This window comes from Saccopteryx bilineata, chromosome 8 (genome assembly GCF_036850765.1).
Source record: "Saccopteryx bilineata isolate mSacBil1 chromosome 8, mSacBil1_pri_phased_curated, whole genome shotgun sequence".
Lineage (NCBI taxonomy): Eukaryota > Metazoa > Chordata > Mammalia > Chiroptera > Emballonuridae > Saccopteryx > Saccopteryx bilineata.
Window position 1 is genome coordinate 15991051 of NC_089497.1, and position 13317 is coordinate 16004367.

Sequence of the window (13317 nt, forward strand, 5' to 3'; positions counted from 1 at the left end):
CCTACACACTGCCTAGTTCCTTCAAAATTTCAGACCCTGTCTTCTTGGTCCATAAATGGCATATAAACCCACCTGCCCAATGTGTTCCGAGTCTCCTACTTATGAGACCCCTGGCCCATGTCTCGGTAATAAACTTTGTACATTTTTCTCTATGTTAATCTGTCTTTGTTCGTTGGACTATTGGCCCAGCTAGAGCTTCGACGGTGGGAGAAAAAGTATATTTGGAGCCCCCACACCACTAACTCATACACAAAATTGATTGATGTCTGTACAATCTTGCTTTGCTTTATATTTTTGTTTCCTAATGGGCCCCTAACAATCTATTAATTAACCTACATCCATTAACTCCTTCAAAACCAAGTTGAAAATGCTTCTCCTCTGATCATCATTCCCTAACTATGGAAACTACCCCTTTAAACTTCCCCATCTCTGCACCCCCTCAGTAATTTCTCTCTAATTCTGTCTTCTCTCGGTCATCTTCTCTCTTGGATTCCCTCTTAGCCCATCAGCATGTAGCCAAATACAAAGATAACTACACTACTTACAAATGCATTGAAAAAACAACTACCTAAGTCACTTGCTTATTCCTGTTTTCCATCATAAACTTCTCACAAAATATCAGCTGCTTCTTCTATTCCCTGACCAGCTACAGAATGCTAAAGCAACTCCTTTGTTTCTGGGGAGTTTCTCCAAGTGGACAATAAATACAAAATGCAGGTCTTTTATCTCCATTCCATCACATTAATCCAGGGAGGGTAGTACAGTGCTCCAAGTGCAGGCAATGGAAAATATGTGTTAATTGGGATATTAAGAAAAGGAGCAAAATTTTAATTAAAATATATGTAAAGCAAGGTCAAAATATAAGGCGACTGTCCCACTTTCTATCTCATCCATCTTCCAGGCAAACAGAGCTATTTACTTCACAGACTGGCAAACAGACTGCTTTGGAAATTTACATATTTATGTTGTGTTTCTTACCACCTTTCTAGAGAGCTTCAGAAAAGAAGGAAGGAAGGAAGGGAGGAAGGAATGGAGGGAGGAAGGGAGGAAGGGAGGGAGGAAGGGATGGAAAGAGAAAGGAAGGGAGGGAAAGAGAAAGGAAGGGAGGGAGGGAGGGAGGGAGGGAGGGAGGGATGGAGGGAGGGAGGGAGGGAGGGAGGGAGGGAGGGAGGGAGGAAGGGAGGGAGGGAAAGAGAAAGGAAGGGAGGGAGGGAGGGAGGGATGGATGGAGGGAGGGAGGGAGGGAGGGAGGAAGGAAGGGAGGGAAAGAGAAAGGAAGGGAGGGAGGGAGGAAGGAAGGAAGGAAGGGAGATGAATCAATTAACAAGCCTTTATTCTCGTGGACAGAGGAAGACCCTTTCCTAGTATGTTATTTATGTTCAATAACATTCATATTGTATTTTGCAAACACAAAGAATTACAATCTCTGTGATAAGGAAAAGGGCATCTAATTCTCACTATGCATTCTCCCACAAATTAGATGTTTCAGGGTCTGAAAGGCTGATTAAGTTGAACCAGGTAACAAGTGAAGTGAGTAAAGGATTTTCTGTGGGTCATAGAGAAGAAATTCTTTATCACATATAATAATATGTAAAGACATGACAAACAGGAAATAATCAGTTTGACCAAAATCTTATAGTCATGGAATATGACAAAAATGAACTAGAATTAGAAAATATTCTTCTATCCAATAAACATACTTTCTTTCCTCCTCCATTTGAAGAAGGGTGTTAAAAAGAACAAATTTAAAATGACGAACCTACCAAATTTCTGTTAAAATAAATAACAGAAAAAAAATAAAAGATAATAACAGAAAAGCAGACATGATACCAGAAATTTCAATAGTTTTGCAAAACAGAAAGTGGTCAGGGGCGGGGGGAGGGGTAAAGACCTACTTAGAACAGAAACATTCCGATCTGACATGGCGAAGGGAATTTGCTGAGAGCTGGCCAGTCTGCCTCCCAGGATGCCGAGGAGACGCAGCTCCTCCAGGCTCCTAGTCCAACAGAAGACGGTGAACACCGCGATCTGCCAGGTGAGTGCATCCTTGCCTCACAGCCTTGCCTCCGCCCTCTACAGCCTTGCCTCACCCTACAGCCTTGCCTGCGCCCTCTACAGCCTTGCCTCACCCTACAGCCTTGCCTGCGCCCTCTACAGCCTTGCCTCACCCTACAGCCTTGCCTCCGCCCTCTACAGCCTTGCCTCCGCCCTCTACAGCCTTGCCTCCGCCCTCTACAGCCTTGCCTGCGCCCTCTACAGCCTTGCCTCCCTCTACAGCCTTGCCTCCGCCCTCTACAGCCTTGCCTGCGCCCTCTACAGCCTTGCCTCACTCTACAGCCTTGCCTCCGCCCTCTACAGCCTTGCCTCTGCCCTCTACAGACAAGCAAACAAGTATCCCTCCACAACAGTTCCCAGCCCTCAAATAGGAACTCATATGTTCATTCTCTGAAAACCACTAAGCAAAGAAGGCTCCAAACCCAGAAACAATGAGCAGAGCAGATGGTGGAGATGAATCATACTGTGAAAAACAGAAGGACTTTTACTGAAAATGTTTTACTGAAAGGTGGGACCCTCATCCACATTCCCTGCCCTTATCCATGGACGCTATTAGCCAAGTATAAAGTCCTTCACTCCACAGCCCTTCTGCCTCTGCCTCTGCCTCATAGAAAACTGAAAGATTTGTCTCGGAAAAAATAAATGGCCCCAGAGAAAAACCTTCCCTTCCTGCCATCAATCTGAAGGCGGGCCGACTTTCTGACTACCCACCACTAAAGCTCACCGGCACAAAGCCCTGTGCGTGTGCACTGAATCGTCAATGTCTTTTCTACATCATTCTAAAATATCACTGTATAACCAAGGATTACCAGGCTTTTGAAGAAAGTCTGCAATATGAAAGACAGAGACTAAAAGAAAACAGGAAAAATAAAATCTAAACAGAGCCAAGGGTAGGGGAGTAAGAGAAAAAAGTTGAAAAAAAATAAAGGAAAATATCAATGATTAATATTCTCAAAAAGAAAAAAAAATATCTAGAACATTTAACAAGGGCAGAACCTCTGAGAAAGGAAGAAAAAGTATTTCATTAGAAATGTTAAAAAAAATGTTACTAAAATAAAGGCACTTGGAAGATAAAGTAACTTCTCAAACTGTAAAAGAAAAGAAAAACTATGGGCAACTTGAGAAAAAGAAAAGATTTAGGAGGTCCAATATCCAAATATTAGAAATTTCTGAAACAGTGAACAGAAAATGTGGAGAGAAGAAAACAGACCAAAAAATGTGTAAATGTGTGCGTTTGTGTGTATACAGGTAGGTATATATGAAAGTGTGTGTGTGTGTGTTTGTGTGTGTTCCAGAAACAAAGATAGATTGCTTATAAGATTAGTCTTAAGGCCCTGGCCGGTTGGCTCAGCAGTAGAGCATCGGCCTAGCGTGCAGGAGTCCCTGGTTCGATTCCCGGCCAGGGCACACAGGAGAAGCGCCCATTTGCTTCTCCACCCCCCCCTTCCTCTCTGTCTCTCTCTTCTCCTCCCGTAGCCGCAGCCGAGGCTCCATTGGAGCAAAGATGGCCCGGGCGCTGGGGATGGCTCCTTGGCCTCTGCCCCAGGCGCTAGAGTGGCTCTGGTCGCGGCAGAGCGACACCCCGGAGGGGCAGAGCATCGTCCCCTGGTGGGCAGAGCGTCGCCCCTGGTGGGCGTGCCGGATGGATCCCGGTCGGGCGCATGCGGGAGTCTGTCTGACTGTCTCTCCCCGTTTCCAGCTTCAGAAAAATACAAAAAAAAAAAAAAAAGATTAGTCTTAAGCAAATACTTAGGTACTAATTCTTAAACATGTCCCATCCCTTCTCAAAATTCTTTCAATAGTATCTTTCTGCCCAGCAATCTCACTCCAGCTCTCCATAAACAGTTTGACTTTATTTAACCATCTGGTCTTTAACCCTGTAAAACCCACTCTTCCCACAAATTATGTATCTCCTTTCTATTCTCAGGGAAGCTACCTTTGACACTTGGTTTTGCAGCACCTTGAAAAACGGGGATGATGATGTCCATACAAAAAAGAAAGAAAGAAAATAGGGTATAAAATGATGTATAAATATGGGTAAAGCTCCAGCTCTCCTCCCTCTGCATCACTTCTTCCCCAGCTTTTCCCTGTGAAGCCTGAGCACCATGTGGCATTATGGTTAAGAGCATGGCCTTCACTGTCAGACAAGTCTGAACTCAACGCCAGCTTCTGCCATCCACTTAACCTCTCTACACCTCAGAGTAGCCCTCTATGAAATGAGAACAGTAACAATACCTCCTCTCCTAGAGTTACCACCATGAGAAATTACATGTGAATATAAAGTGATCTCTAGTTTTTTTCATGTTTTATCTAAGAAAACTGCAAACACAAGTATTAGGTTTCCTGTCCCTTTGCTATCGGTTTGCTATCAGATCTGATTTATTGATACTTTAGAAAAGCAATCAGATCTGCTCTGAAGTATGCTCCAGTCCCAAATTCATATATCGAAGCGCTAACTCCAATGTGATGGTAGTTGGTGATCGGGCCTTTGTGAGATAGTAAGGTTTAAATGAGGTTATGAGGGTAGAGCCCTGATCATGAGACTACTGTCATGTGAGGACACACAAGAAGCGAGCTTTCTACAATTCAGGAAAAGAACTCTCACCAGAATCCAACCATGCTGGAGGAGCTCAGATTTCCAGCCTTCAGAACTGTGGAAACGTAAATTTCTATGGTTTAAGACAGTGATTTTCAACCTTTTTTGAGCTGCCGCACATTTTTTACATTTACAAAATCCTGGGGCACACCACCTACCAAAATGACACAAAATGACACTCTAACACAGTACATATTATAAATATCCTGGCAGGAATGGTAGAAAGACACACACGAAGCTCTTCCTCAACAGTTCTCAGTCTCTCTCTGTTTATAGTTTTTATCATAGTCAAGTTTGAGAAGCTCAGCTCACATAGATATGTGGTTGAAAACAGAAGCAATGTCAAAATAGCTTTGTTGGCCAGAATGGGGAACTCCCTGGCAACAGATAACCAAAAACTGTCCAAAGGAAGATCAGCAAACTTGAGCTTTAAAGTTAGATAACATTGTGATGCATTGTATATCACCCTCTGCGGGGCCTCTTTTAAAAAGAAAAAGGTCAAATATCTATATACACCATCAGGATAGACATAACCAGCTGAGGCTGAGGCTTCATCTAGTGGTGGCAACATTTACCTCCAGTCCTGACCAGGATTATAAATCGGGACCATGGGGAGGAGTAGCAGCCTCAACTACTCGCTGGGGCCACACAATGACAAGTGCGCGGCAGCCCCATCGGGGACCTTCCTGGGTGTGGATGAGAGGTGGCCTACTATTGGTTCATCGCTAGTGGTCGGGATGAATCCTAGAAGGTGATTGGTCAGTGAGCGTTCCCTGTGCCTCCACTCTTCCTGTCGCTGATAGCTGGAGGGATTGTGAGGAGAATGTTTATGTTCAGATGGAGGCGGCTGCAGCCGGCCGGATAAATAGCTTCCACAGGCCATATCCGGCACACGGGCCCTAGTTTGGGGACCCATGTTTAATTTCCCCATGGCACACCTGACCATGTCTCATGGCACACTGGTTGAAAAGCACTGGTTTAAGACCCTCAGCACATGATATTCTGCTATCGCAGCTCAAGCTCACTAATATGTGACCCTTAGAAAATGTTAAATGCCTGGTAGCAAGAAACCTCTGTTCTAGTCCGTTTTGTTACTGAACAGCAAGACAAAGTTCAAGTACACAAACACCCTAGCACTAAAGCGAAGGCAATTCTAATCACCATTGCTAGTCATCTGAGTGCTGTTGAAATAACTTTCCAAGCCCCAGATGGAGCTGCTGCTACCCAGGATGTCACATCAGCAAACCACAACTGGCCCTGGACGTGCTCCACCTGTCCAGAAACACAGCAGACCCCATCAGCCAGGCCAACCCCGCCCCAAACAAAGTCGGGCTATGTGGCTTCAGCCAATCAGATACTTTGTAATTTTCTCTTCCTTGTTCTTGACTCTTTATCCTATAAAAGCTTCCTGCCTTCTGCCCCATTTGACAGTTCTCCAAATAAAGTCTGTCCAATTCATCAAGTGTTAGATAAAGTTTGTTTGTAGAACCTAAATTGTCTTCTTTAATTATTTTTTTAACATAATAGTATTAATCGGAATGATGAGAGAAGAGAAAATGGAGTCAGAAGAATAGAAAAGGAATTCTTCACATGGTTTGCCTCTCTCACCCACCGTTCAGGTTTGCTTCCCCTGACCTCTTACTTCTGACGGGAGGTCTTCCCTGACCCCCTGAGCTATCTTTTCCTAGTTAGGACAGACCCACTCCTCACCCAGCGCTCTGGCGCAGGAAGCGCATCTACTTGGACCGTATTCCCCAGAGCTCTGACAATCTCACTGAAATTGTGCAGTTCGGAGAGAGCAGGGGGAAGGCGAAAGATGAGAGCATCCATTTCCTGTTCTACTCAGCTCCTTCCCAGGAGGGTTCCCATCACCTGACTGTGTCCCTCACCAAAGCTCAAAGCTCCTCTCAGGACGTCTGTCCTACCCTCCGAGTGCTCGCGATTGCTCCCCTGTTCCTGTGGGCTGGAAAAGGTAACAATCTGGGTGCTACGAAGCCCACTTGCCCCGCCCTCCTTTGAACTTCCGTCTGGATCCCTGAATGCTCAACTTTAAAAACAGCCTTTTGGAAAAACAAAACGAAACAAAAATCAAACTTTTTCAAGCTGCCCTTTCTCCCAGTGTGCCATTTGCTTCCCGTTGCAACTTCAACCAATACGCACACTTTCCTGACGCAGTGCCCGCAGGTTAAAATCTCCTTTCTACCGCCTCTCTGGTCACTGGATAAACATGCTACCAAGCCTGCTGCAATGTCGCTGCCCCTCGGTTATTTCCCGTTGCCATCAGGGAATGAACAAACTGCTCACTCATGTTTCCCGCCAGGAGCACTTTATATATATATATATATTTTTTTTTTTTTTTTAGAGCGCCAGAAAGAGATAGACATACAGGCTGGAAGGGAGAGAGATGAGAAGCATCAATTCTTTATTATGGCACCTTAGTTGTTCATTGATTGCTTTCTCATATGTGCCTTGATGGGGGGGGGGGCTCAAGCAGAGCAAGCGACCCCTTGCTCAAGCCAGTGTCCTTGGACTCAAGCTGGTGAGCCTTAAGCTTCAAGCCAGCACCTTTTGACTTTAGGCCAGCGACCCCGTGCTCAAGCTGGAGAGCCCACCCTCAAGCGGGAGGAGCCCACGCTCAGGTCAGCAATCTCCGGGGTTCAAACCTGGGTGCTCAACTACCCAGCTCAATGCTCTATCCACTGTGCCACCGCCTGGTCAGGCCAGGAGCACTTTATTTTTAAAACAAGTACAACCCTCTACATATACATGACAATTTAGTGCAGCATCACATACCAAGGGTAAGCACCTGGCTTAACAAATACAATCATTGCATCAAATTTCTAAGAAGCAACTTGAGTGTTTTTTTTTAATCAATGCTGTTTAAGGTGTATACAGGGAGCGACAAAAGTAGGTTTACAGTTGTTCACATGAAAATAATACAGTAATTAATAAATAATAATACAAGAATAAACACTTGTGTACTCAAACAGTAAGTCCACTTTTGCCACACCCAGTTTTTTTAAACAGTGAACACGAAATTACCTTAACATAAATTAGCTTGGCTATGCAACCAGAAGAAAAAGGGTTATTATATGAGTAATACATGCCTCATTATCCTTCACAAACCTAGTCTTGTATTCCTTCCTTAAAGCTTTAAAGCTTTGAAGGTTTAATTTACCTTATTGTTTTATTTTTATAATTTTTTTTTTTTTTGGTAAACTCACTTAAAAACATAAAAGAGGGACACTCAAATGACCGGAGAAGCAATTAGATTTCATCTTTCAAAGTGTTCAGTTGAAAAGACCAGGTGTTTTGCAGAGAAAACAAAGCTATTATTTCAATGATGTTAACAGTTCTTTTTTTGTTAATAGTTACCAGATAATTCATAAGAGAAACATTCTCAAGTGAGTTATAAAGGTCAATCCCTTGTGGACTGAAATGAACTGTCAAGTTCAATTTAAAACAAGATTTTTAATTACCAAGATAGTCTACCTAGGGGACAACCTCAGACTGAAAGGCCAGAAACCTCAAGTTAGTCTATCTTTTATAGATAATATAAGCCCTTCCCCAAAGAAAATATGATGTGTCATCTCCTACAAATGAAAAATATCACCATATTAACATTACACTAGCATCTGAATGTTTCATCAACATCTGAAACATGTAAACACTGCAAATAATATTTTGGGCCGAAATTTCCAGTTAATGATCTTCACCGAAATTTTTAGAGAATAATAATGAAGATAGATTATACAACACTTCAGTTCATACTTAACATTTATTTGCCATTCACCATAGACTTTTAAAGCCAAGAGAAAATTGAAAAGCCACATTTATTTATTATCGGCTTACTTGATTTCATATAATAAATTTTTGAAAGAAAGCCTAGCACATAGCACAGTATGGAAAGCAACACTAGTCTGTTTGGGCTGCTATCACAAACTGTGTCCTTATGGACACTGAAACTGCTTTCTCACAGTTCTGTGGGCTGGAAGCCTGAGATTGGGCGCCTGCACCTTAGGTGAGGGCCCTCTTCCAGGTCACAGATTTCTCCCCGTGTCCTCACGTGGTGGGAGGGGTTACAGATCTCTGCAGCCCCTTCGTAGACACTAAAAACCCATCTCTGAAGGCTTCCACCTCCGGGCCCAGTCACCCGCCAAAGGCTACCAGCACCATCACAAATCAGGCACGAGAACTCCAGCATAAAAAATTGGGGGGTGGGGTTGCCTGACCAGGCAGTAGTGCAGTGGATAGAGCATCGGACTGGGATGCTGAGGACCCAGGTTCGAGACCCCAAGGTCGCCAGCTTGAACGTGGGCTCATCTGGTTTGAGCAAAAGCTCACCAGCTTGGGCCCAAGGTCACTGGCTTGAGCAAGGGGTTACTCAGACTGCTGAAGGCCCATGGTCAAGGCACATATGAGAAAGCAATCAATGAACAACTAAGGTGTCACAGTGAACAACAAAAAACTGATGATTAATGCTTCTCATCTCTCCGTTCCTGTCTGTCTATCCCTCTCTCTGTCTCTGTATAAAAAAGAAAAAAATATTGAGGTGTTTGGGAGGGGACAAATATCAGTTGATAACAAGTACAAAAGATGTGCAGTCCAAGAGGAGAGACAAATGCCTACCATTGTTCCCTATATATCAATAATGATTCATTCCTAGTAATTATCATTTCCCATGTAAAAAACAACATACCAAAATTCATTCATCCACTGTTTAATGGAAAAGCTAGTAATGGTACCAGTAAATGCTGTAACTTAAAAGAAGGCAGAAAATCATCCTCAGCACTTTAAAAAATCGGTAAGTTTTAGTTCTTAAAAAAAAACAAGCAAGCCTGATTGGCGCAGTGGATAGAGCATTGAACTGGGATGCGGAAGACCCAGGTTCAAGACCCAAGGTCGCCAGCTTGAGCGCAGGCTCATCTGGTTTGAGCAAAGCTCACCAGCTTGGACCCAAGGTCGCTGGCTTGAGCAAGGGGTTACTCGGTCTGCTGAAGGCCCACGGTCAAGGCACATATGAGAAAGCAATCAATGAACAACTAAGGTGTCACAACGAAAAACTGATAATTGATGCTTCTCATCTCTCTCCATTCCCGTCTGCCTGTCCCTATCTGTCCCTATCTCTGACTTTCTCTCTCTGTGAAAAAAAAAAAAAAGCAAAAATGGGCACACAACCTAAAGTGACAATGAGATCAGTAGCGCTGTAATACCTGCCTTGCCTTACAGTTTCCATAAAATCGGGCTCAATAAACCATAAAAAATATATATATATATAAAAATGTCAAGCTGTTTGGTTTATTCCTAAAACTGCTTTCCCATTCAGTCCCTGTTCCTCGTGTGCCTGCGCTGTGCCAGGCACTGCTCCAAGAACTGAGAATATACAGCATTAGCAAACAAACGGCAAAGGCCCTGCTCTTGGCGAGCTTACACTGACTTGGAGAAGGGATTATTTATATTAAATTTAAATCCCTCTTACTGTATACTGTAGCTACTTTTTCTCTCTTTCACTACAGATTAACAGGAACCTTGGCTGCCCTGCCATGTTAAAATGTCTCTTTATTCCAGTCAATATGCTCTTCTGGTAACTATATTTTCAGTGGCAATACTTTAGACATTTCCAGATACACTTATAATTTCATTATTTGTGTTTTTTAAAAAAAAAAAAAAAAGCCCCTGCAAAACAAATATGCAATCCATTTGGATTTTAAATATTCTTTAACTCAGAGGAAATGTTGTTAAATAATAAATACCCATAAGAATGATAATTCAGTCACGTGACGTATCAAGATAAATGCTAGGACCTGACCTGTGGTGGCGCAGTAGATAGGGTGTGGACCTGGAACTCGGAGGTTGCCGGTTCGAACCCCGTGCTTGCCTGGTCAGGGCACATACAGACAGCAGATACTGCACTGTGAGTTGATGTTTCCTGTTCCCTCTGGCCCTGTTTCTCTCTCTTTCCTTCAGCTTTTTCAAAAATCAATAAATAAACTGTTAAAAAAGATAAATGCTATGAATGCTATTGAATGTCTGAGGGAGGGAAAGAGAAGCAAGGAACCTGGAAATATTATATAATTATATGAGCAAAATCAAGTAAATGTTAAAGGATTTAAATAGTTTGTTATAGAATCAAATGCCTTAACCCTGTAAATTAGACTTTGGGGCCCGTCAGCCCTTGAATCCCAGTGGGCTCTGCGGAGTGTCCCTGAAGACCGCATGGTCAGCTGCAGCAAGGGGAGTGCGGAGGACGCTCAGCCCGCGTGGTCAGCTGCAGAAAGGGGAGTGCGGAGGACGCTCAGCCCGCGTGGTCAGCTGCAGCAAGGGGAGTGCGGAGGACGCTCAGCCCGCGTGGTCAGCTGCAGCAAGGGGAGTGCGGAGGACGCTCAGCCCGCGTGGTCAGCTGCAGCAAGGGGAGTGCGCAGGACGCTCAGCCCGCATGGTCAGCTGCAGCAAGGTGAGTGCGGAGGACGCTCAGCCCGCCTCTGGCAGCTCCACCCAGGTGGCCTCGCCACAGAAGAGCAGGAGAAACAAGGACCCCATGTCAAAGACCGGAAAGGGGAAATGCCACAGAGCACATCCCATAATGTATGTGTCCCCAAAACCATATCACCTTCCACATCCAGGTGGCTCATCACAAAATCAGTTTTACCAAAGATGTCCTTACAGGTAAAAATTCTCTCCACATTTGCTGATTTAAAGACAGGTTTCAATTTTCTATTCAACTTTCTGTTTTCTAAGCTAAGTTTTACAATTACTCAATCACTCTTTATATAGAGTTTCCAACGTTGATAATACAACTGAGTTTGGCCCCTTTCCAATCAAACAGGTCTAATCTAACACGTTCCTATTTGTGGATACGCTCTCTTCAGTTTCCTCCATTTGAACATTTATGCTGTTTTTCCCACGATTATCATGCATCGGTTTACATTCTCATGTTTTAAATCAAACTTTGCATTACAGGATTAAAAATAAATCCATTCAAATACAAACAGGAGGAAAAAAGTACCTTTAATTTGGATCCATGAGGGACTACCACAGATTTATTCTGCTTTGGTGGTATATACAGCTCCCATTTTCCATAATCCAGTTTTTTATATGGGTATGAATACGGATTCCAATCATCTAAAAATTAAAGAACAGTTAGCGGTAGCATGATTGAACTGATATTTAATGAACTTTAAGCAAAGCATAATATGCTCCCTACCTATACCAAATGAAACTGCTAAAAATTATTAATTATTACAAGGTGTTAATTAAGGAAACATAAATTACAACAATGAGATGTCATTTCCCATCCATTGGATTAGCAGAACTTAAAAGTTTAAAATTAACAAGTAGTAACATGGAACATAAAATAACATTGCAGCTGAGGCTATAAATTGGTAAAGCAACTAGGCATCCTGTAGCAAAGTTGAAGAGATGTTAATTCTATGGCCCAACAAATCCTACTCTGAGGCAATAGCCTAGAGAAATCCTCACAATGTGTACAGGAAAGTACTCACAAATGTTCACTGAAGAATTTTTTGAAATAGCAAAAAAAAAAAAAAAAATGTAGTCTATCAAAATTTAAATCAGCCACAAAATGAATTAAAATACTGTGGTATAATTAAACAACAGGAAGCTACATAACAGTATAAACAGAATGGATTAGAACCAATATATCTATATATTCTAATAGCTAAAACATAAAAGTTAATTTTAGAGGGTTATGGAAGAAGACCATGTATATCAAGTTCAAGAAATAAGCAAAATAGCACACATAACATTAGGTATGCATGTATACAATTATCAAAAGACAAATGAGAATGTTAAACATCAAAGTCTATACTGATCTCTACAGAATAGAGAAAAAGGAACAGAGGATGCTTCAGTAATGTCTGTAATATTTTATTTCTTAAGGTAGATGGTATACACAGAGATGAGTATTCCATTTTTCCCCTATTTATTTATGCCTAAAATATCTCATGGTTTTCAAATAAGTTAAGCAGCCCTATGATGCTATACACTGTCATGCTGTGACATTAAATTGTTAATTGAAGAGATAATAAAAACATCAGAAAGCTTGTTTAGTGCCATGATTTCCTCCATTGAACACCAAGTGTTTCACACCATCAGCTCTTCACTCTCCCCCAATCAACACTCAGGGGGTAGAAATGAGACTAAGAAACAACATTTAAGTAAGGGTCTTTCTAAATATCTCTCTACATCCCATCATGAAGACTTGCTCTATTTTCAGGAGCATCTCTGCCGGCTCTGAGCTACTGTACTCTCCTGCCCCTGAAACCTCAAATCCATCTCACCTATTTATGGCATAAGACATTCCTTTACCAAAGCAGAAACTGTAGGGCATAATTAGAGAGAAAATAATCTTGAGCTATGGCTGTCTGAATCTTGAAACACTTTGTAAATTTGCTGAACTTTTTTTTTTTTTAAGATAATCACTTAAGACAATAAGACAAGCAGCAGATGGTTTCCCGGTTAGTTAGAAATGAAAATAAAAGTACAGTTCAACAGCTCTTTCATTGACTCACTATATAACCGAGCGTTAATGTAAGCCCCGCTCCAGGCCAGACCCCAAATTAGTGTTCAGGACAACAGTCATAGCTCCAAAGAGGTTAGATGAAGTAACAGGACATCAAAATTAATAGTATAATTTATGATACAGG

The 13317-nt window shown here is 42.4% G+C and overlaps 1 protein-coding gene across 1 annotated transcript in view; it reads right to left on the reverse strand.

The window, feature by feature from the left end:
* GBE1 (1,4-alpha-glucan branching enzyme 1) overlaps positions 1-13317 on the reverse strand; it is a 316473-nt gene that overhangs the window by 212133 nt on the left and 91023 nt on the right. The window contains exon 3 of the mRNA XM_066241074.1: positions 11658-11773. Within this exon, the coding sequence (XP_066097171.1) occupies positions 11658-11773 (116 nt within the window). The remainder of the gene's footprint in view (positions 1-11657; positions 11774-13317) is intronic.